Here is a 25923-nt window from a genome sequence, read left to right as displayed (position 1 = left end):
ATCAAAAATAGTCTGCTTAAAATCTTCTCTAGTGTATCAACATTACTTCAAACATGATGTCAATGATATCTGATCCTACCTAATGAAGTGTGAACTGAAATTGGATAATTCAGTCATAACATTATATGCATTGTTTCAGATTTGGTAATACCTACGTGTATGAGTTTTATTGTGACCAGACTTGTTCAAGTAGGCTCATGAATTGTTGTGGTGGTAATTATACAGCAATGGAGTCAATTTCACCATTTTATTTAAAGTCAGATGTCATTTAGCCGATGATGCTAGATCATTTAGCAAACTGCAAGTTTTCTCATTGGCTGGTCGATTTCGTGAGATTAAAATCACGCAAATATGATCAAGTCATCGAAAAAGAGAATAAAAAGCCAACCTGTATCTAAACAACCAGAGTAGGAATCAAAACACTACTCGAAATGAATTGGCTACAAGGTATTTTCCTCAGGCTAGTTTCCTTTCTTGCGTAGGATATTTTCCGCTATTTGTATGTTGAGAAGCGAAAATAAATCCGTCATACTAGATCAAACATCGGGGATTTATGGTAACTTTAGCCATATCGTGGGAATTAATTCTCCATGTCCCATTCCCCGGCGAATAAATAAACCCTCCTCTCTACCTCCCTTTTTTCGTGTCTTCTATTTTGTTCTTTACTATCTTATGCCTGTACTCTTTGTTCAGATTTTGTATGTAAAAATTTCATGTTTGTTACTGCGTCACTATAAATTGGCAGAAATGCTGTATGTGATCAACTCCTTAAATAAATAAATACTTGTTGCAGGGACCTGAAAAAGCTGGCATTCGTGAAGCGTATTGCGTCAAGGCCCACGGACGAATGAGTGAAAGTGAGTTTCTACTTCGCAGTCGTCAAGATGCACTGTGGCAAATAAAAGTACGCGGCAAGAATGTGGGATTCGACAAAGAAAGATACAATACGTGAACTAAATAGAATACTAAGGAATTCGCGATTAGACAAATAATATTCTGAGCGAACAGTGAGGGTTACAAATATTTCAAATGAATTAGTTTGGGAGCCAGAATATATTTGGTGACTAGATGTTATACTTAAATTGGTAGAGCCGTTTATAACAGATACCTCACTAAGTGACCAGGAAAACATCATTTGGAACACGCGGTATATTTCTATACCCGTCAATAACAATTAAGTAAGATACGAGAAATTTTTAAAACGAGAGAGATATTTTGCCCAACGGATGGGTGTAGGAATTCATTTTTTATCGAGCCACACGGGCCTTAAATAAATGCTTGGCCATGGTCAAATCACCTCAACGCTAACCATAATTTTACAACGAATTATAAGATAAGTGCTGGTGTCCAAATATCTCTAGTCACACGCCTATCAAGGGGTCTTAAGGGCTATTACGTAGATGCATATGAATGACAGTCCAAAAAGGATTACATAATTGTAGATATATGTTATTATTATTAGTCATCGCAACAAGAGAAGTTGGAAATGATGAGCGAGACACAATTTCGCGGAGTTCACTGTAAAATAAGGAAGAATCTTTTCATTCAAATTTAAAATTCGGATAAATCAGATACGTTACATGTAAAAGTATTTATCATTTCACTAATTAAGGAATGGCAGCTCTCTGGATGAAAAACGAGAATTGAAGGGTTCAGTAAATAATCATTAAATTAATGACTATGACAGCCCCCGACATAATTTCGATCTCGTTAAAAATTCATCCACGCCCATTTCATTTAATCCACTCAACGAACAAATGATAAAATCGTGAAAAATAAACGAACGATAATCACGTATGCGTCTAATAATCCCTCTCATTTGTTTAGAGAAATTTAGTGATGTTGTTCAAACAGTTCGACGGTGCGTCATAATAACCTCCCATCATCATCATTACTACACCATGATGATGACTAAAGATGCCACCAAAGGTGTGAAAAGCATAGTTTCGCCTATTAAATTATAGATACTGAAATATCACATTTATGAAATCAGTGAGTGCAATTTCACCATATTATCAACGAAATGGAGCAGCGCATGAAAGTGATCATTCCTTAGTACGACGATTGCAGATTGGAATATTCTTCATGCAAAACTCTTCCAGTTCTTTATTGGACGTGTGAATGATTCAAAGACGTAATGATTTATTTTTTTAGGATTAATCAAATGATAATTTTACTCTATTGTGACTTGTTTCGGTCGGTATGCTTCATTTTGGCGAGTGGCCAAACATCTTTTTTTTAAATTCTACTATTTGGCAAAGAGCCAACTTGTAAATCTCTTGGTTTATCAAACTACTATATACTGCTATTATAAAATGTACCTATGCAGCAAATGAAATAAATACACATGCAGGGGACATGAATTTTCGAGTACGCATTAATTACAAAACCCTTAGACCTAGCAGAGGAACAATTTATTCAGGGAGATAAAAATTTATTTCACCAATTGATTAAGGTGGCAACACACTTCCTTAAATAAAACTGTAATACTGTATCGTTTATATCAGGGGTCTCCAAACTTTCCAGCCGTAGGGCCATACTGATTACTCCAGTAAGTTCCGAGGGCCAAAACCATATTATCATTGTTGCCGGTGGTAAAAAATGAAATAGTCCACTGATGAAACAATAACAATAAGCCTACAACAATGTTATGAGTAGTCAGCCCATGACCATATCAATGTAGATGTCATATTAATAATTAATCAACATAAAATTAGAATACTTCAGTAAACTAAATTTAATTTGCTAAAAAAATGTGTTCTCTAAAAGGAGTTTTCAAGTATGCTCTCCGCGGGCCGGACAAAATCTGTCCGCGGGCCGTAGTTTGGAGACCCCTGGTTTATATCATAGTCATAAATACTCCCTAAAGCCGATTCCGGAAAGGGAGTCTGGAATAGCTTTCGAGTCCTCTGAAAACTACAATGGCGACAGGGGTATGATTTGTCAAAGGATTCAGTAGAACTATCTGCCATCCAAACAACAAAAGTATATCTTTGGTGGCGGGCAACTATCTTGAGGGCATGCGGTGTCCTGATTACAATGGGCTGCGCCAGATGCAAAGCTTCATGTATGCTCTATGACTCAGAAGGACAGCGTGATAGGGCTCTCCTATGACACAAAGCAAACGAATCTTGTGAAACATAGTCGCTTTTATACGCATGTACCGGATAGAGGGGGAAATTTATCATATCTTATGTAAAGCCGTAGGTCCCGAGTAACCAACGCATGGTCCAATATAATGAGGATTTTGCTATGAATTTCTCTATGCATTCCTTGCAACATGCGTTGGCGTACTAAACGATTTCTTCCAAAATTAAACTGAGGTTGTTTTTTCCCCATTAATATTAGTTGCAAGTTGTACAAATACAATCTATTGGTGAAGCAAATATAGCATTTGCGTTTTATATTTACATTATAATTGAAATGCACACTACGAATGGATTTACACTATTTTTAACTATTGGGGTGGCTTTCGCTCCATTCAAATTTCCTCGTCTATAGCGATGGGTCGGAATTGAAACTAGGAGGTGCGGAGTAACCCACGAAATGAATGGAAGCGTATGAAATCCCCACTCAGGCATAGGAGGTGTGACAAGAGGTTGAAAAAGGCAGGGTTGCTTCATCGGGTTTTATATGGTATCCCTCACATTATAGCTCGCAAGGGTCACATAAACTATTCAATGTCACCATATTTTCGAAACTGCGTTCACAGTTTACTGCGAAGAGCATATTTGAGAGCACGTACAACTCCCGCCCAGCCAGCTTTTCGCAACGAAAAACTCAATCAAAAATTACTCTTTTATCTTTGAAATTTTCAGAGGGGTATAGAAAAGACAAATTTTTGCAAACTCTGATGATTCTACGTGTGTTCATTCATTGTGAAATCAACGGTGTAAGGCGAGACGTAGTGGAACAACGAAAGATCCAAAGCATTTATATGTGCAATTTAATGTTTTAATATATGATCAATTTGAAATGGGGGGAACTTCAGAAATACAGCGCGAGAACATGAAAGGTGCTTACGTAGCAGCGATAAAACATCATACTGAGCCAACCAAACATTTCGAGGAAAAACACTAGTGCCAATTCAATCCGAAGATACTTCTCTTCGAACGGTAATGACGACGGGTGGATGTCATCGAAGAGTGGAAAATCACCATGAGGAGGGAAAGAAAAAAGACTGATTAACGACATTGAATATCAAACCCATTCCAGATACTATTCCTCTGGGCTATAATTACCCCCTCCCCTCTCTTACCCCGTCCATGTTTGCACCGGTTATTAAAACTCTCACAACCCAGAACCACGACAAGGGCCCGAAGATGACGCATGAATGCGCCGACACTGGTTGTAAGAGTCAACAATAAAGTGGATATAACCTGCATCCTTAGCACTTTTTCATTTTATTCAAATATGAAACTTCTACCTTAACACTTCCAGCAACGTAATATTTGAATACTTGAGATAAAGGCAAGTTCTCATGTGGACCTACACATCTATGCAAGAATTTGGAATTTAAATTTTTACGAGTGTAATTTTTAAACGATTTCGACGATTAAAAATTCGTAGCAAGAACGATAAAAAACGCGAGCTTTCTAATGGGAGTAATGGAGAATAATTACTTTGGAGCCTTCCCTTTCGCAAAGTAGTGCTTAGGATAGCCGTGAATATGTTTTGCCCAATCTGTTTGCATTTTTAATGGTCTTGTTTCAATGGAAAATTAATTGCACGGCTAAGTAATAGTTCTCAAAAATTCTCTCTTACACGGAAAAAGTTGTTTATCACGCCTTATATCATTAAAGGATGCATCAAAACTCAAAAATTATACAATGAATAGGCCGATTTCTAATGATACCAAACTCTATTCGAAAATGATGCAGCGTATTGTGACCAGTCGTTTTATAAAATATCTATAAGAAATTGGAAAACAAAGTTTAATTTACCAGCTGATGATGATACAGTTCCACCGCATCAACCTCACAAAGCTTAAATTATCGTAACGTATGCTTTTATCGTCGCCATCGAGTCATACTTATTAGCTCTCAATGATCTTTACTAAAAATTAATGGGAATTAATACGAGATTCCTTTTGCCCGACATGATTACCGAAAACTAACGGGAAAGTGTTAACTACGTAACGGTGGCGCTTACGGAGATGATTCTTTTTTCCTCCGTACACAGTCAAAAAAGCAGCTGACGAGAATGTAAAACGCTATGTTTTTGCATAAATGTATTTGGGATCAGGAACGAAGCGCTTTGCAACGATCCCAAGATCGTTCATGCACCCTTTAGATTCATGAGCGAAGCTAATAGCCACTCGCGAGACCCGCCCGTACCTGAGCGGTGAAAGAGGAGAGGAGTTTTTTTTAGGCCTTTCGCAGCTATTTCATGGGCGGTGGATCGGCTCGGGGTCCCGAAAAGGGACGGATTTGAATGCATCTGTGAGGGCACGGCGTTCATAGCGACGCTCCGCGTCCTTTCAGTGGACGGAGATGCACGACAATGAGGCTCAAGTGCGCCACTACAAGTGTTCTTCCATTCCCGGCAACAGCGCGGACTAATGCAGCCACCCTCGAGGGATAACGGCTCCCGAGTGCGGAGCGATCAAACAACGAGGAGAAATGACAGCCTTAAACATCCTACTGTTGTTGCTTCAAACATGACCAACGAGTGTGCACAGACCTAAGAGTAAATATGATGAATGTTACAACAGAGTAATAGAATATAATGGTCCTCGTGAGCAATTGCTTGTATCTCAAATTTATAAGAAAGCAACTGTGTGAGGCATCTTGTATATTGTGGAACATAATGATGTAAGATGAATAAAGTCAACTTTTTGTGGAGAGATCTCGTGGATACAGCATAACTAATAATCAACGGGTACATCATATTGCCCCCAGTTTTTGAGCAATACGATATCTTCGTTGATCATTATATATAATGAAAAATGGAAAGAATGAATGATTTAGTATAAGTTTGAATCCAATCAACATTTGAAATTGGAATGTCTCACTTACATCAACAAAGGGAGTTAGTTGAAGCACATGCATAACTGATTAAGTAAATGTAAATAATACTGCCGAAAAATAAATTTAAGCATATATATTAGTAGTTTTAATGTTTATGAATGTCGAAAATAAACCCTCCCTTAGATCACTTTCATGTTTTTGGGGAAATCATGGAAAAATTTGAACACTTTTCCAATCTCGGATCGCATTCGCCAAAAAGGAATTGCACATAGTGTTGGCAGCACGGATCAATTCTCTCGCCTTAAGCCGGTGGTTGTGCCGTCCGCAATTATTTCGGTGCAATGATTGGTTAGTTAAATTTCTATACGGGAACTCTTGAGTCGACCAATAAATGCGGTGTCCACGGATATTGGAAAAAAGAACTCTTCAGTTGGCAACTAAAACTACTGTCATCCAAAAAGCATTTGAAACTTTTCGCAAAAAGCGTCAAACATGGAACTATATTTTGGCTGTGTGTCGAATTTTATTCTAAATATTATATGAATCATCATTTTCTCTACTTTTCAATGCTATTTCTCTCGAGTGCAAAAACTCAATCGCAAACATTGGGAATCAACGGATCGCTCGGCGCTCATTGCCATTCTGGGATAACCTTTGAAAAGTGATTAAAAATTGAGTGACAGCACGAATCTATCTCCAACGGAACGGACTCGAATATCCTATGTATTGTCTTCTCGTTAAACACAAACAAGAGTGATTTTCGCCTCCTGACTACAGCTGGAACAGCTAAATCCCTCATCACATCATCCTTGACGGGCCTAAATGCGAGATTTTGGCGATTGCATTTGTTTGCATGTTACTCTTTTAATTTCAAAATTCTATCAAATTTAACACTCACGAAAAAGGTCGAGTTTTGGGATTTCAAAAAAATCTATCCATAAGTATTTATTCAACTTACTTATTCAATTTCCTAAGGTAAAATTGAAGTTGTATGCTTAAATTTTTCTCCTTTGATTTCTGTTACGACGCAGCTAAATTGAACGTTCACCGTTTTAAAATTTTTGTGATATTCTAGATGATTGAGTCGCTCAATAGCGAAATTTACCCGCATTACATTTTCGTGTCAGGCCACTAGAGCCTAATTATGCAGGTGGCTTTGCAACAACGCGAATAAAAAAACTATGACATGTGATATCAAAAAAAAAGGTTTTGCCATCGTTGATGAGATTCATCGAGGAGAAAAGTCACAAAAATGGCATAGAAAATTCAATCAATACATTTTAAATTCAACACATTTTCCAGCTATTTCACGTAGCGCCATTGTAAGGTATCAACGTGATTTACCTACTTTTAAAGTAATAATTTTCTAACAACTCAACCCAATTTCAGGCATACTTTACCTTTAGACTCCATTTACCCGATAACTACGTTTTGAAAGCTTAGAATCAATTTGAGCACGATTTCACAGCTAAAGCATTAAAGAGAGATATTTACATCGATCAGGCCCAGAGGCGTTTCAAGGGGTACGTACTTTCACTACGTGCTTCACGATGTCTTCACTTCTATAAAAGCACAGCCGTGGGGACTGTTTTGGTCACAGGGTACAAACATTTATGAATCAAAAGAGCATAGTCTTCAATCGCGTCCCAACCCATAGGCTACGGTTCAAGTGCCGCCCATTCCAATTTTTATGGAGCATTTGATGCCTAAAATTCTCAGGCACTGAGGCAAATGGCCACTCAATATTTCGACAGAATAAGCAGAAGACGTTAACAACGGGAAACAAATTTGAACGCAGTTGGGGCGACTACCAAAGACCAGCAACACTTAAAATTTGATTTAGACAACTAACTGTTGACTGTGTTCTTTTTAAGGAAGTTTTTTTTACATATTTCGATAAACTATAGAGTCATCAGTTGTTTTACGGAAATACCATTGAGCATCGAGAAATTGAAAGCATAATTTCTTAAATTCTCATTCTAAAGGCTGTTCTGAAATTTGCAAGCTCACAAGCAAACAATTGAAACTGCAAATCTCTATACATTCGTTTGGATCAAGTTATCTTCTCAATTAGTTACGCCATAACTTGCGAGAGCATTCGTTTAGTTCTACGCTGCAATTTCATCTTTTAACAAATTTTCATATTTATGCAATTATAAGTTAAAAAATAATAGAAAATGAGCGCAATTAGTGAAACTTTGATAATTTGACGAAATTATTATTTTTTATTCTACAAAGGGCGCAGAGGATTTTACTTGATACATAACAGGTTCTTATTTCCAAGATACGTAGTTTCACCTAGTATCCCATCTGATAGAGAAACACAATGCATGCCGGAATTCAAATGAGGTAACCTCTCTTATCAGGCAGAAAAGTCGTTATACTGACATGATTATCGTAGAGTTAAAAAAGGAAGGTTAGAAATTGTAAACGTATGTTTATTTCTTATGCAAAAAATTATAGGAATTAAATTCTGGGGAGAATAGACGAAAATAATTGGCTTATTGTTTCATTTCCCAACACCACGAATGCTATTGAAGTTACAGCATTAGCTCTACCCTCCAATTTCAAGACTTCATCTTGAATTCTAAGAAAGGGATGATGGAGGTATCTATGTTAGAGCCCAAGCCTATGCAAGTACGGAAATTCTGCACGGTAGTTCAAGTCTTAATCGCAGCACACAAGCATGACTACCACGATTGTCTGAAGATCTCTTGGCGCCAGTCTAACGGCAATCATGAATAAATTTTCTCCATTTCAGCAGCAACCTCAATACGAGTCGATCATTTCCACCTCATGCACCAGACTATAATTGCGCGAAATATCGGTAACCAGGATCCAACCATGATTACTATTTCTGATGGCTGTGCAACAATCAAAATGAATGAAGATTGTGGAACGCTATCAGAATGGCAGGCATTGAAAAATTATAAATACGTAAAAGGCAGTCTCAATATCACAGTGACGACCCATTTGAAATTATAATAAACTAACTTTGCGTAAGAAGAACTGCTGTACAATAAAATATATAATTAGCGTCGACAATCTTTGTAAAAACTATTTATAAACAATAGCACTGCTGCATTTTCGCTAACTACAGAACCGTTGAGCCAATGGGTTTGGCAGGCCCCACCTCCTGTTCCTTTGAGGTACACATTGTACCAGTTCAAAATGCCATTTAAATCGTATGTAAGTACTGTTATCTCTACGAGAGACTTAGTTATAATTTCATGAGTATGCATTGGTAATTGTCCTGAGATCTTTCATCATCATCATCATCACTGGTCAATAATCCTAGGATTGGTTTGACGCAGCTCTCCACTCAGTTCTCCTATCAGCTAATCTTTTCACACCTACGTATTTCTTCTCTTTCACATCCTCCTTCACTTGTTCCATATATTTTGTTCGAGGTATAAGAGATCTTTCAGTACTCCACTCATTCTTCTTGAAAGGAAATTTATCTTTTCTTTCCTTCCTTTTTATCCAAAACTTTTAAGGCTTTGTAAACATTATATCAATTTTCTAATTCCTGACTATATCGCCATAAAATACTAAGTAGCTACAAGGTTTTAAGGAAAAAATAAAATAATCCATTCAGACCCTAAGATATAATGAAATTATTAAGAATACAATAGAATTAAATATAGTAAAATACTACTGATAAAAATATTCATTGCATAAAGTACTTGCATGCTAGGAAAGGATGTTCATCGTATTTCCCCTAAACTCTGGAACGCTATCTTATTGCCAACTAAGAGCAATTACCCCATTAACACGGAAATAACTGAGAGGGGCAAAGACAATGATATATTTCGTCTTTCATAAGCGGGCTGAAGCATGGAAACATTAAAAGATGACTCACAAATACAGCTTGCATTCAAATATTCTCTATTTTGCGCACAACTCTACTGCAGTACGTCCCGATTCGTGAAAAAAATTTGTTGTCTGTTCGTCACGTGTGGCCCTCAGTCAGGTGCCGTTTTAATGCCATCTTAAGAATAGAATTGAAAGGATCAAAATTTTCACATCCACCAGAGTGCAAGAAGTACGATGAGCATGCATAAGTTAAGGGAATCAAAATGTATCCAGTAATAATAGTTTCGATACTTTTTTAGGCTATTCTTAAATAATGCAAGACTCCAAAATCAGAGTACAACTTCGTAAAAACTTTAAATAACTTTGAAGGCACATGATAGGTTTCTAGCTCAGGGGAAGCTTTTAGAGGAAAAATATGCCTTGAAAAAGGGAAAATGAGCGGAGACCAGGGTCGGTTGGAGTAAATAAGTGAGGAAATACGTAATTAATGTTCATCATGTTAAATATCAAAGACTTTCGTCGACTTGCTCCAGAAACTATGTCTTTTATTTTAGAAGTAGAGAGGTATGTAATCAATGTTGATAAATTCGAATGTTTAAACTAAGGGCACAATTTAGAGGAAATAGCAAGTCCAGTTATTTCAACAACAATTACGCACATTGATATAACACAGTGCGTAAGTGTGCTTAGACGCTCTAAAAAATTACAATGCTTTTTAAACAGTTCTGTCGTTCTATGATGTCTTTGCGAGAGAAATTTTTGCAAAAATTTATAAAGATATTCTTAAGTCTCAACTCACTCTGACAGTGAAAGGCAGAAAAAAAAGATTTCAGCGAACAACTTGTTCAAAGTTCAGTTGTCACATTCCTCGAGTCCACGGATGACTGTCAGCTGCACGAGAAAAAAATAAGAGAAACTAAACGTTGATCAAAACAGACTCGGGCAGCAACGGGAGTAAAAGAAGCTCTCCTTGTTGAGGGTTAACAAGTATTCGCAGCTCGATATCTGGGCATACCAAGAAACTCGAAGGACGAAAGTTATTCGGACGATTCCCTTTTCCTCCAAGCCGCACGCGATAAGATTCCGAACGCCCGAAAACAAAGAAGCACTCTATCGCGCTCCTCGACACCGGCCACACGAAGAGCTGCCTCGAAATCCTGGTGAGCGCGAATATTACAAGATTCGATCGGCCACAAATATGTTGCCACGCACAGCGCATTGAAATGGGTTCATAACGTCGCCACACGCGTCGCTGACGGGTGGAGCTATCCGAATTTCACGGATGAAAATGCTGTAATGAGGGATGCAAACAGAAGTTCATATTCTTGATTACGCAACCAATTAAATTAAAATCTTTCAAATGCTATTCCTCGCGACTACAAATACAGGATTATCAGGACTGAACATTGTATCAATAATTCAGATGATGATGGTGGGGAATTTCAAGAATTTTATCATGGGAGAATATCTAACGCGTTGTTTACAGAAAAAAATCGCGACATGGCAACCATTACCGAAGAATGTTAATTGTTAGGACAGAAGTTGAGAATCGCTCGGACTTCTGTTGGAGGACTAAGGGTGCACATACTGCAATTCACTAATTATGTAATAAATAAATTCGAAATATTCAAATTCAGAAGATAAATTTAAAAAATAAAAAAAGAAGTGTAAGTTTTTCTTTTTTCATTGAAACCATGTTCAAAACCAAACCATTTTTTATAATAACTCTGCATAATATTGAAAATATTGTGAATTAATTTGATTTGCCCTATACTTATCCGAAACGCTGAAGATCATTTTTAAAGGAGATTATGATGTGCCTGAAGTGGCGATATAAATGGAGTTATACATCTACAATACAACCTGCAAGCCACCTCTAGGGTGTTTAGCAGAGGTGATCAATCACCAACATGCAGTACACAACCCCATACGCGCACCACACAGTCATAATATATTGCGAATTATGACCCAAAAAAATTGGTGCAACTTCATGAAAAGTAAAAGCTTGCCAAAAGTTAGTCATGCCTATTACAAATCCAAGTTTAGAGCAATTTAAAATATAAACGCATGCAATGAGTCAACCTAGCGTGTGACGTCATTAGTCGATTAATCGAGGCACTGTTGCCAACTTAATAATACGAGAAAAGAATGACTTAAACTTCTCCGTTTTTCAGTCTATTCAATTTACTATCTTCTCGTGACATCGTCTACAGTAGTACGACGGTGAACGTGTAGCATGTTTCACTTTGTCTGAGAAAATGTTTTCTCCGAATTTACTAAGTAAATTTAGCCTATACTTTGTCCTACGATCCTGTAAAGATCTAGGGACGGACTGGGCACTCCTCCATGTAGTCTCGCTGGTGGTGAGATCCCAAGTGCAACATATATACGAGGTCGCTCAATTATCTTTGCGTGCTGCAGTGACGCTAGGGGGGAAGAGAGAACGAGTACGGTCGGCGCCAAGGCGTGATTTAAATTTGAGATACGAGCGTGCGGAGGGAAGAGAGAAAAAGCGGTGGGCAAAATGAGGGGCATTTAAATGATCCCGGATCGCGAGTGCGGCAACGGTCGAGACCAAATTGAAGGCTGCTCGATAACTTCTTCGCCGATCTATTTCGCGGCGCGAGTGAAACGATATGCATGCCTCCCATCAGCCCCAATCGCGCGAGATTGGATCATATGCAACGTGCCAAGGGAATCTTTTGTAAGAACTAGGCATAAAACAACCGAGTTGGAGAAAGGTGATCAAAGTCGATACACTCGATTGATGTATAGTTGGAAATAGTGACAAAATTGGTATTCCCGTAGTTTCAATTGCAAGTACATTGAGAATAATGCATGCATCTACATCTGCAAGGAACCGTGCAAACAAACACTAGGGTGTATGGCACGGAGTGATTCGACAGCAGTCAGCATAGCCTTAATCATACATGCAGGTGGCTATACGCTCGTAAAATTTTTTAGCGTAATATGTCTAATTATAAATTGATTAATCAAAACGTATTCCATGTATAACCTATTTGACGCAGTAATGGCATTTCAATTAAATTTATAAGGAATTAACGTGGTTTGTGAGTATATTGTACAATATAAGTACAACGTTAGAACGCATATGCATGGTGCCAGAGACTTCAGAGGACGGATTATAATAGTATATACCCACACGAACTCATGATAATAGAGCAAAAAAGGGGTATAAATATTCAAACAGTTTGAAATGGCTGTAAGATTATTCTTCGGAATTCAATAGAAAGTACGCACTAATAACCAATATAAGTTTCGTTCAAGCGATTCAACCTGATGTTTTTATGGATATTTAAGGGTAGAATCTCTCCAGATCCAGTAATAGACTTATAAAATCACGCACTCAGGGTAGAGGGCGAGTTTCTCTCGTAGTCCCAGGAATTAATGTTTTTGAAGGTTTTATCTGGGTTTTGAACCTGGAGTCTTTCGATGAGGAACCAAACGCTCCACCTACTGTTACACTACGCTCCCTAAAGCATGGCATCATTGTGATTTTACACCCTAAAACTTTTTAACCAATTCCTCTTTTTAGAAAGTCTTAAATCAATTTTTTCGCCTCTTCACTGTTCCATGGTGAAATTGTACAATAATTACTGGCGTGATGATTTAGCTAGCGGTATATGAACGTAAAGAATCCTCTAAAATGTAGAAACACATTAGAGTCAGGACTAAAACCTTATAAAAGTTCCCTAACTTTACAATTAGAATTACAACTCCTGATGTCAGCCAATGGCTTGAAAATTCGATCATTACCAATAAAATTGACCAAAACCTGTAGGAAGATAAACAGTTTTAGTAGCTCATTTTTTGGTGTCTTCTAAAAATGAAAATGCCTCAAAATTGTAAATTTAACCCCACAAAATAAAGAAGTTGACATTTAAATACCATTTTACTGTTAGCTATTGGTGTCTGAGTACAATGCAGAGATTAAACACTTATTTATAACTGCACACAAGTCCCGTGTTTCATAAAAATGACAGCACAAACGTCCCCCTCTTAGCAGTAAAAAATTTTTCGCCACATTTATCGAATCATGGGTCATTTGAGGTAGATACGCATATCGACAGAAAAATAAGAAATTTATGTTTTAACAACGAATGAAATAACTTAAATACCATTTTCGGTATTGTTGAAGGCAATTTTACATCCGAACTATTAATAAATTTAATGTATTCAAAATTATTTAACTGAACACAAAATTTATTCAATTACGTGTAGTCAGAAAAGGTTGATTATAGTTGTAACCGATATATGAGACATAAGAGCGAAGACCTACTTGGAGGCAGAAGCCAAATATTTAGAATTTCGAGCAGCGGACGAGAGAGCTTGTAGATCCGCGAGGTTCGAACTTTCGCTCCCGGAGAACCCGGGACCCGCGCCAGGCGGGAAAGTCAACAGATGCTGAAGTTGTACAAAGGCTATAATTTAAACCTTCAGATAATATGAGAACCTGATTCCATAGAAACCGACCAACTAAGCTCTAGAGACTAATGAAAGACCTAACTCCCGTTAGTAATTACTGTCATGACAAAAATAACACATTCCTCGCAAACACTTTTTTGTAAATAAATGAGAAAGTGGGCATTCTTAAAACCAGGATAGTGGGACCAAGGTGCGCATATTGCCAACGGTTTGCCAAAACGATATTTACAATAATTACAGCGAACATTTATTTTACGCATTAAGAAATATTGCCATAAGATGAAATGGCAAAATTAAGATTCGTATAAGTTTCCAAAAAAAATACGCGTGGAAAGAAAGTTAAAAGAAGACTACTTTTCAGCGAAAGCAATGGAGTTCTATAATAATGCCATTCAGAAGACTTCATGATAATACTATTCATTTATATCTTAGAAAGACCAATAGCAAGAAATAATGCGACGATTCAAAGCAAGAAGAATATAACTTTCTATAAAATTTTGCTTTCATTGATGGTATCCTTTGATGGTAAATATAGGAAGGACAACTTAGAGCGTGGAAATTCGTCACGAAGCCCTCCTTCACAATACCTTGTGCATCGTCTGCATGATGATCGGGATCGTCTTCTTACGGGTCCTCACGGCAGGGCCCTCGGGCCCAGCATCTCCACGACCCTTGCCTTCCATCGCGGCCTATCCAAAAGCCGCCGGGCACTAAAAAACGCGAACTCAAGGGGTGTGGGCACACACAGGCACTTAAGGGTCACACCACGAAGCACACAACAAACGCTGGGAGCGCGCACGCCGCGCCGTGGTCCGCTGGCGAGCGGAGCGCGATCGCGAGCGAAGCGGTCGCGACGAAGAGCGCTTCTTCGACAACCTTCCGCGGTGGCCGACGTGAGCCAACTGGCGCGAGTGCTCTCCGTGTGCCACGAGTGGGCCGACCGTGGCGCCGCCGCACGGAGGCCGCCCAACACACACACCCCTCCCCTCTGTAAACACGCCGAATATTTTTCCGTCGCGAAGAACGAGCTCAGAGAGCGAGGATTGGTAAAGGTGAGTTTTTTTTCATTCCTGCGCATGCGGACAAGATTGAATGGGAAATGTCCTCAGACAACTGATCCCCTACCTCCAACCCCCCACTCCCTGACCTTTCCATAACGGATAAGACAACTGAGTGGCTGATTCCGTCAACAATATCTTAAAAAGATCGGGTTGATCTGACGGCAAACGTGTCGGCTTCACACCCCGTACGACCAAGCTTATATACCGTCGGTGACAGAAAATTTTTGGAGGTCATGAACATTGCTTGGGTGTTGTGCTGACGACACCGTAAGTGCAGCACTCTATCCGTGGAATGAGACGCGAAGGCATGGTCCATTAAGCACCTTTCGTTAAGTGCAGGCTAATGCCGACTCCAGGTTTCTCTCCAGCCTTCCTCCCCTTACGCGCAAATACCTAATTGTCGGTCGTGCCTGCAATATCATGAAATATCATGAAACCGTGCAATATCATGAAATTTTTGTATCGCCGAGTTATTTCAATATTTTAGGTAAACTTTTAATCCTGGGCGTATATTCTAGTTCTTTCATCGCTAAGGCCTATCGAAAAGTACTATTAGCTAGCCCTTTGAAGATTCTACAGCCATACTGAGTTTCTCTAATTCCCTCGATAACCGTAGTCGGTGGCCACTAATAATTTCAATACCAACCCCCCTGATAAATATGCACGTGTAATGAATACCTTTTGAAGACCCCCTGTCAAACACCTCAGTAGGCGGCTTGCAAGGTAATATGTAGATGTAATACGTAAAGACGAAGGAGCAACTGAATCTGCAAGCCACTCCATCTGCCGTCTCAATATGAGTGTAGCGTTAGATCTCATGATACCAGTCCATTAACTGTACATGTGTGATTTGGCTAGCTTGTGATGTGTATAAGCAAAGTGATTAAACTAATTGTGAGATCTCTTTATAATAATGCTATATTCTCCCTGGGGAAAGCTAATATTTCTTCGTTGTGCAAAGTACCTCTATCATTTTACCGTTTCTGCCGCACCTCGAAATATGATCATCTTCTAAAATAATGTTCTCTGTATCACCGTTAAAGGTACCTTTTTTAGATTGCCCGAGCACTCTAAGCTTAATACTTAGCCTTTGAGTTTTAAGCAACTCCCAGCCCATTCCCTACAAAATCTGTGAAGCGCTCTTGGTAGTTGTTGACAAAACTCGCCGCTTAAAGTTTGGACACATTATAAGATATGATGGCCTGATGAAGGCAATCCTCGAGATACAAGTGTATGGCAATAAAGGCGACATACAGCTGGTATAAAATGTAAGAAATAGGTAAAGAAGGATGTGAAATGGAAGAATTGCGAAAGCGGGAAATGATTAGTTCATCAGAGAGCGGAGAGTGGAGTTTCGTCAAAGCATTCTTACGATTGATGACGACTAGTGATGATGATGGGGTTGCGAAATGAGAGAGGTATCATTTTATGAATAGAACCTTTTTTATGCTGAATATAACACTTCACATTTTATATTCAACTATGGAAACTTCATGTCATAAAGTATTATTTTTTGGTTAACATTGTGTATGTACCCATTTAACACGAGACTGTTAGTAGTGATGTTGATAGTTCTCTTTTCATTTTACTATTTACAGTTTCCAAGTTTGTCGTAGGGCTAATATAAATTCATGCCTATTCAAAATAACCTTTCATTTGATTCTATATGATCAGCTGGTGTAAAAATGAACATGGACACTCCTGTGGCCCGAAAAATTTTCAGGGAGTGTTTGGAGATTTCCCCTCGAGCCATACTTGGTATTTTTGAGTCTCTCAAAATCATGTCTGGGTGAGGCACGTCACCTGTCACGGGGTAGGGGAGAGTTTCCATAGCGATGAGAAGTCCCGAAACGGGAGAATGGGAAGCAGATGGCCCATTCGAAATGTAAACATCATCTCGGGTGCGGATTGCAAAATGCTGGCACGCGCCGAGGCAAAAATTACATCCATCCGTGCCACGAATTTCCGCAACCCTTGAGGCGACGTGACGCGGGTGATTCACTCTCAGTATTAACTCAACTCACCCCACATCGTTTCCTCAAATTGCGCAAATTAGCAGCCATTTGAAAGGAGGATTCCGTATTTTCAACAAGATTATTCGCACAGAATGCTATTTATAGTCAGGAACGACTAACCAGATTTCAACGAGGCATATTCCACTGATATAAATTTTCAAAATTATTCTGTCAAGGGTGACTAAACAATAGAAATTCCTAACAAATACGGCAAATGTGTGTCGATACCTATTGATCTGATATGCCATCCATTCATTAACTGCATGAAAGTGATGGCTGGTGTCCTGAAAGAAAATTTAGGACTTATCAAACTAGCGTTGGTCCAATCCATATTTCATTGTTAAATTGTGTGCCCTCAAATTATCCTTTTCGGGAACAATTCTAAATGTTTAAATAGACTTGGAATCCAGAGTTAGAACGTGTACAGAGAAGAGCAGCAAGGTACGTGAAAATTAGTGACAAGAGTCGTTTTACTGACCGATCGTTTTAACGGCAGAGAACAAATTGGATGGGAATCACTATCAGACTGAAGATTTAACTAGACTTAACTTATTTTTTAAATTCAAGAGGAGTTTATTATCCAACAAAGTTAATTATACGTTACAATCGCCATCATACTACGGTAGATTAGATCATAAAAATAGAATAAAGTAGAGTGTAGATCGAATAGATTTAGAGTGTCGCTTTCTTCCGCGATCGATAAGAGCGTTAGGACTTAAAAATAGGTTAGTTGACTGGTAATGTAATTACCACCTTATGTTTCTGAACTTTCTTAGTTTTTCAAACAGCATATTTTCCACGTTTTAGCTTCATAGACAATTTGTATTTATAGTTAGAATATAGATTAGTCCAACAGGTTATGCGTAATATGTAGCGTACATGTTGGTGATTGTTCACCCTATGCCAAATACCTCTGAATGAGGCTTGCTGGGTAAAATGAAGATGAAAATGGGTTCCACCGCCAATTGATGCTCAAACCTCAGTATCAAAACATTTCTTCTCAGCCATAAATGATTATCGTCTATTATTGAAATTTCGATTTGTGGTAGTTTGGTGGGGCCAAGACCCAGCCAGGCATATTGGGCCCAAGCTATGCTCGAGCGTGACCCTTTTCCAAACCCTTCCTGGGGCTCCCAGAGATATTCCGGGTCTTCGGGAGACGGCCGTCAAAGCAGGAGCCCACCCCTACCGATATGACCTTTCGTAGTTTTTTTTTTACTTTGCTAATTCCAATACTTAGTGGTAAATAAATACACTAATAATGTTCCTTGCGGTTGAGCTATTAAATGCGTCATTTTATCGAGGTTCTACGATGAGAAATAAGGATTTTACGAAAAGTGAACAAATTTACGCCGATTGCCTCCAGAAAATTGACAGCATCAAAATTTCGTGAGGGGAGGGGGAATGAAATAAACTCCTTTTTCTTCCCCCACTCCACTTTTTAGCTCGTCGACGTGTTCCCGGAATTCTGGTGACGACTGCAAAGGTGTTAGGCAGAGTGAGAGTTTTAACCATCGCACATTGTTTTATTAATTATTCTATCTGCATCTACATAGCTCCATGCGAGCCACTTGTAATGCGTTTGGCAGGGGGTGAGCAATCACCAGCATGCAAAATAGTACCCACATGCACGCTCCTAACGGAACAATGGAGAAATAAAAGCACGCAATCTACGTCCACAGAATACGCTGCGAGCCACCTCTAGGGTGTTTGGCAGAGGTTGATCAGTCACCAACATGCAGCATGCAATGGAACCGCAACGTGTACACCACATGATAAAAGTAACAGAAGCAGAAGAGATATAGTGGCATGACATCCTATTAGTAATGAAAGAACAGAGAGAAGGCACCGGAATGTTGTCATCCCCGGAGACTAAAATATCGTGGGCGAAAAGCGCTAACTGGGTTTCGCATGATCTACTTTTCCTTAATCCATGTTGAGGTATCATAAACAAGTTTTGCGAGTCTAGGTGTTTCATTACCGAGCTGACTACGATGTGTTCAAGGACTTTGCATGAGATGGACGTTAAAGATAACGGTCTGTAATTAGATGGGTTTTCCATGTCTTCACTTTTGAATATTGGCTTTACATTAGCGATTTTCCAGTCATTGGGTACTTCGTGTTGCTTGATGGATTTACTGAATAATAACTACAAGAAGGGGGCAATTTCTGAGACAAGTTCTCTATATAGGCGAGAAGGGATGCCATCTGTGCCCTTTAATTCAAACTGCCATGCATCGCACCACGCTTGGATAGCAGCAAGGTCGTTCGTTAGTTTATCCCTATCTTTGCTGGAGCGGATTTCCCTGTAACCTACAGCGTCGTCTGCAAATAATCGTAGATTACTGTATACTACTTCACTAATGTCGTTTACATAAAGAAGGAATAGGGGTGAGCCAAGGACACTACCCTGAGCGACGCCAGAAGTGACTCTAATCTCGTTGGAGACTGCACCGTCTAGTACTATTTGCACGCGGTCGCTCAAAAGTTTTCTTATCCAGGAAATGACATCTCCATGTGGGCCGTAAGATTTCAGTTTCATAATTAACTTTCCGTGGGGTACTTTATCAAATAATCATTTGAAATCAATTAAAATCGCGTCTACTGGATTGTTATCCTCTCCGGAGAGTAAAATATCGAGGGAGAAAAGCGCTGAGTTTCGCATTATCTACTTTTCCTAATTGTATTAGAGTTATCAGAGTACATAATTCATTACATTGAAATATTTAAAATTCTGCTGCTAACGGATACAATGGAATCATAATCACTGATCAACAATCCTAGCATTTCTTTCTAGCAGCTCTCCACTCAGTTCTCCTATCAGCTAATATTTTCACACCTACTTATTTCTTCTCTTTCACATCCTTCTTTACTTGTTCCACATATTTTGTTCGAGGTCTTTTTTTCTGTTCTTGCCATTCACTTGTCCCTCGACGATTGTCTTCATCAGGCTATCATGCCTCAAGATGTGGCCCATAAGGTTTTTCCGTTTTTCTTCTTAATAAGTTTTTCATGAGGCTTCTCTTCTCTCCCACTCTTATTAAGACTTCCTTATTACTGACACGGTCGATCCATTTGATCATCATTCTTCTGTACCACCATATTTCAAAAGCATCTATTCTTGATTTCTCCGCTGCGGTCATTGCCCATGCCTCACTTCCGTATAGGAGCATACTTCAAATGTAGGTTCTTATAAATTGTTTCTTTCCTTCCATATTTAAGTTTCCCGCTGTAAGCAGGTCTCTCTTTTGGTGGAATGCTCTCTTCGCCTGGGCTATTCTGCTGGAAATTTATTTCTTACTTCTCCCGTCACTAGTAATCTTGCTTCCCAAATAACCGAATTCATCCATCTCTATCAGTTTTTGCTTTCCTATTTTAATGTTAGTCTTGACTTCTTCTCTTCTGCTGCATACTAATCTTGGTTTTCTTCGTGCTTATTTTCAGTTGATATTTACCCATTACCCTACCCATATTTACCAGAATATTTTTCTAATGCTTCTCTGTTTCTGCTACAACGGCTATGTTATCGGCAAATCTTAGTATGCTAATTTTTTTCTCCATGGATATTCACTCTGGACCCTTTTCTTTGATTTCATTAATGGCTTTCTCAATGTAAACGTTGAAATTTACGGGTGATGATGAACAGCCTTGTCTCACTCCTTTCCTAATTCTTGTTTCTTCACAGCTGGGCCCTGATTTTATCACCGCTACTTGGTTTTTGTATTAACTTTGGATGATTCTTCTGTCATTGTAAAGAACGCCAATTGCTTTCGGATTCCAAGCATTGTGCTCCAATCCACGTTGTCAAATGCCTTCTCTATGTCCAAGAACGCAACGAATGTTGGCTTGTTCTTTTCCATTCTCTTCTCTATGAGCAGTTTAAGGGCCAATATCGCTTCCCTTGTGTTTTTGTTTTTTTCAAATCCAAATTGGTCCTCATCCAAGTACTCTTCTTCCCTTCGTTCTATTCTTCTATAGATAATCCTTGTCAGTATCTTCGACGCATGTGTAGCTGGGCTTATGGTCCTAAAATCTTCGCACTTCTCCGCTCTTTTCTTCTTAGGAATAGGGATTATAATTTTCCTCTCGAAGTCCTTTGGTATCTCACCTGTCGAATACATTTCACTAATGATTTTGTACAGCCGGTTCAACGTCTTCTCTCCTGCATTTTTAATTAGTTCTGCGGGAATGTCATCAATGCCAGACGACTTATTTATCCCATTTATCCTATGGTCTCTTAAAGCCGCATCAAATTCTGATCTTAAAGTTGGGGCTCCCATGTCATCGGCATCCATTTTACTCTCACTTTCGATTACATTCGTTTTAAAGCTGCTTCCTTTGTACAATTCTTCCAGATATTCCTTCCATCTCTTCCCTTTGTCTTCGTTTTCAATCATTAGTAATCCGTTTTTGTCCCTACGGGTATTACATCTTACGCCCCTTTCCTTAAAATGGTTTCTCATTATCCTATCAGTGGCCTCTAATTTTCCATGTTTAAGATTATTTTGTACGTCTTCACAAATATTTTTCATCCACATTTCTTTAGCCTTCCGCGCTTTACAACATATTTCGTTTCTTATTCTCTTGTAACAATTCTGTCCTTCCTCTGTTTTCCTCAACTTTGGATGATAGGTTTTTAAGATCTTATGTAGTCCACAACTCTTATTTAAAGCATCAAAAATCAATGTCCAGTTCAATGGTAGTAAATACTTTTGTATATTTCCCCTCTTTTATTGTTAATTTCTTTCACTCGTTGGATACTAAAAGCATTTCTTCCGTGAAAGTCTGGTCCCTTCTTTCCCCTCCTCACTAGTGACTCATCCCCTCCTAGCTCTCTTCACCACAATATCTGTCCTTCCCTGCTCCTATCACTAGCGCCCTTGAAGTCACTTTCCCCTACTGACAATCCCTTGATGTTTATCCGTTAAATCTACCCGCGCTTAAATTGAGTGAGGGTTTAGAGTGTAGGAAGTAGACCTTTTTCTTCTTCAGTTATTTTTCCGTTGTATTTTAAAGGTTTTGTGTATCTCGTTGTCTCGTTAGCGTTTTCCAGGTGTGAGGTTATACCTCTTTCAGCAATCTACATTCTGTTTGATTATCTTACCCTAAGGACTCTTATATTCTTACTAAATATAAGAAAGCTCATAATTTTTGCAAAGTTTCGCCCTCTTTCTATGGATTAGCTTTTTTAGGATTTTATTTAGAGTAACGCCAGGATGCTTTTGAATAACCCATCCGTCGCGTGGATTACGCAATACCTGCTAAACAGAAGATAATTAATGCGAATCCTACGTGGTATAATGATGATGTCCTTAAAGCGACCATACATTCAAAAATAGAAAACGCCACTCAGGATTTCCCCGAAGAAGAACATAAGAAATTATCTGAGAAATATAGGAGAGGGAAATTGACTGCAAATACGACTTTAAAGAAGAGCATTCGTGGAATTCAAGACTAAAATATTAGGTAAAATTTTAGAGGAAAATTCGAAGTAATTTTGGTCTTAGTCAGATAGTTAATTTCCCCCATCATTCATTCAACAATGTCAACAGACCTTCAGGAGAATATCGAGTCACTTTGGCAACCAAAAAGTAGCCAACAGTCAGACGACTAATCACTCTCACTTCACCGTTCTCATATTATGAAGTCTTCCCTGAATACCCCCACAATTTCATGAAGTTCGTAAATAATAGAGAGGGACGTATCCATGATTTTTTCGGATTCGAATACGGATAGGATCCTTAATTTTCGGAGCCGGATATTTCGGATCGGATAATTTCGGATCCAAATGCATTTTCAAATTCCTGACGCTGATATTTCCAAATGATTGTTCTATCTCTTCACACTGTCTGCCAGTCGTATTTTGCCTTTTTTATTTTCCACGGCTGAAATTCTCCTACGTAACCTATGCGAGAGCTTTCAAACAAAACGGTTCATGAGTAGGACAAGGATCGCATGCGATGGGGTATTCGAATATAGAATCGGAACTCTTTCCACCCTTCTGGGGAGCTGCATTCACTGAAGCTATTATTTAAAATTTCGGATACAGATCCGATGTCTTCCGCGACTTTGGATCCGATGAAGGGCAATATCCGCGGATATTTGGATCCGAGGTATCCGATCCGACCATCCCTAGTAAATAATATAGAAAAATGCATGGTGACTGCATGTAGGAGGCCCCAGTTGGTCCCCTATAATACTGATTCATGTGCAACATCATCGCCAATCAATCAATCAATAATCATCAATCCTAATATTGGTTTGCCGCACCTCCCCACTCAATTCTCCAATTGAATAGTCTTATAACACCGACCGAATATTTCTACTTTTCACAAATGTCTATTTACACCTTTCATTTCAGTATAAGAGAAATCGGTTGAGGACCAAGTTGATTGAATGTCTTAGGAACCAAACGAAAAAAATTATTGAACCACAAATTGGGCATCGAAGTTTCCCCAACCTACATAATTTTGACGTGAGCCTCTTAATAATTGAAGTATCTTAACTGATAATAATGTAAACCACGGTTAACTATTCCTGAAAGTAGGATGTAAAGCAGGGCATTGCAATACTGAATTGAAAACATAAAACTGATTTTAAGGTGGCTCAAAAATTTATTTCCACTCTTATGTGACGAACTCAAAGCAGTTTTCCCAGCAAGAAATGAGGGACAAAGCAAAGACCGTGATACATCGCACATGCAGCTGTTGGTCAGGGGTCTTGAAGTGGGGCTGGACGACGCGAAAAGGTTGTCAAAATTCTCTTTGTAGTCAACTGTCCAAATATTTATGCCAGTTAGGAATTCATTTCAACAAATATTATATAGCGTTTCAGAAATAAATAGCCATGCGACATCCTCTTGACCTCATGCTAGATTCTGTGAAGTTTTTAAGATAAGAAATTTTTCTGCAATTGGTGTGCAGCATCAAACCATTGAGCATCAGGCAAAAAGTAAAGTTCTTGAAACTTTCGCAGAATATTTAACCTTAATTTTTTCCGTCTATCGGTCAGAATTTCCTAATTTATTTCTCCGCTACGGTTCCTCTTATCTCGAGCACATTTAGTGGCCGACTGGAGAATTCTATATTGCAAATATTTATGAGATTGACGCTTCTTGAATGAAAGAGAAGGTGCTAACGCGAATCACGCCAGGGGAAATCAAGGTGCGAGTGTTCAGTTTCCAGCCTTTGCGGCGAAAAGTGGAAGACGATGAAGAACATGTCATCCGATATGAATGCGATTATCTCGCACGGCCACGGTGGCGGTACCAACTTCATCCGACCCCACCGATATTATCATAGAGGACTCTCCAGTGGGACTGAGTGTGATCATCCACCGACTATGAAAATAGGTAAACAAATGTCGCCTCTTTCTTCGCTGACGGTCATACATATCCGAACTTCAAGGATATTTAAGAAAATGTTACGAATTTTAGGAATACTAGGAATGGAATAGTGAGTTTCATCCTCAGTGCTTATAAATATAAACCCGTGCGCGTGACTGCGTACAAAGTTGCTTGTTTCGTGCTGTTCTGGGGTAAACGTCCGTCACGGAATAGTGACTAAGTAGGCTTTATTTCTCCGACGGTGTCTTGGTAAGCACGAACCCCGTCTCCTGTAACACAGTGTGAACTCCTTTACACATTGCTCCGTAGAACCCAGCTTTAGATTTGCATCAGAAAAAGATAGGTTGGTGGAGTAGCTGGTAGTAAACTTAATCGGCAATCAGGATATCCGGGTTCTTATGCTGGCGATGCGAAATGATCATTTCGTCGTTGGAGCATACACTTTTACTTAATAAAAAATGCATCGGCTTCTTAATAGACATTTTTACTCGTGGTGATGAGATTTATTAAATTCCTTTAATTTTCAATGTCATTCCTAGCGATTGTAAGTATTACATTAAAATCATTGAAATGGAACAAATTGCAGTTTACCCATCATCGCGCTTCGGATATTTTTGAAAACCAATAGGAACGGGCCAAAATTTATAACATAAATCTTCAACTACACGGTTTGGTGGCTCCTCCATGTAGTCTCCTTGCCATTCACGTTTCTACCACATATTAAAAATGAAAACACTTTGTTACTTCCACAAAATACACAGTTTCTATTTATTACCGGTTTCGGCTATTACTTACACCATTTTCAAATACCTTGAAATTTATTATTTGAAATACCTTTATTTGAAAATGGTGTAATAGCCGAAACCGGTAATAAATAGAAACTGTGTATTTTGTGGAAGTAACAAAGTGTTTTCATTGTTAACATGGAACCCTTCCACCACGTAATTGCTTCAAGTTTTAATTTAATTTCTACCACATAGTACCTATATTGCTGGGAGAAGAAGAAGAGGAAAAAGAATATCGTACGAGGGATGGCATCGTTTGCCATCTTTGAAGTCGCACTATGATAATTGATGAGCACATATCATTACAAAAACAGCCATGACACACTGAATAGATAGGACAAGGTAATTACAGTCCAAGTAAGTGCCTGGAAATTATCCGTGTCATATATTTTCACGATATGTTGAGTCAATTTCTTATTTTTCTATTCACCAAAAGTGCTTAGAATCGAAAATATGCGGGCATGTTCTCATAGCAATTGAAGCCGA

The 25923-nt window shown here is 38.8% G+C and overlaps 1 protein-coding gene across 8 annotated transcripts in view; it reads right to left on the bottom strand.

Moving 5' to 3' along the window:
* The window catches only part of LOC124171645 (microtubule-associated serine/threonine-protein kinase 3), an 831728-nt gene that overhangs the window by 584968 nt on the left and 220837 nt on the right, over positions 1-25923 (bottom strand). Inside the window, exon 1 of one of the 8 annotated variants that reach the window (XM_046550863.1) lies at positions 14819-15121. The exons of the other annotated variants lie outside the window; for them this stretch is intronic. Coding sequence (XP_046406819.1) covers positions 14819-14914 — 96 coding nt within the window. The 5' untranslated portion in view covers positions 14915-15121. Of the gene's footprint in view, positions 1-14818; positions 15122-25923 lie in introns of those variants that run through there. 8 annotated transcript variants of the gene reach the window in all.

The sequence above is a fragment of the Ischnura elegans genome, chromosome X, assembly GCF_921293095.1.
Source record: "Ischnura elegans chromosome X, ioIscEleg1.1, whole genome shotgun sequence".
NCBI lineage: Eukaryota > Metazoa > Arthropoda > Insecta > Odonata > Coenagrionidae > Ischnura > Ischnura elegans.
This window is presented reverse-complemented; position numbering and strand designations above follow the sequence as displayed.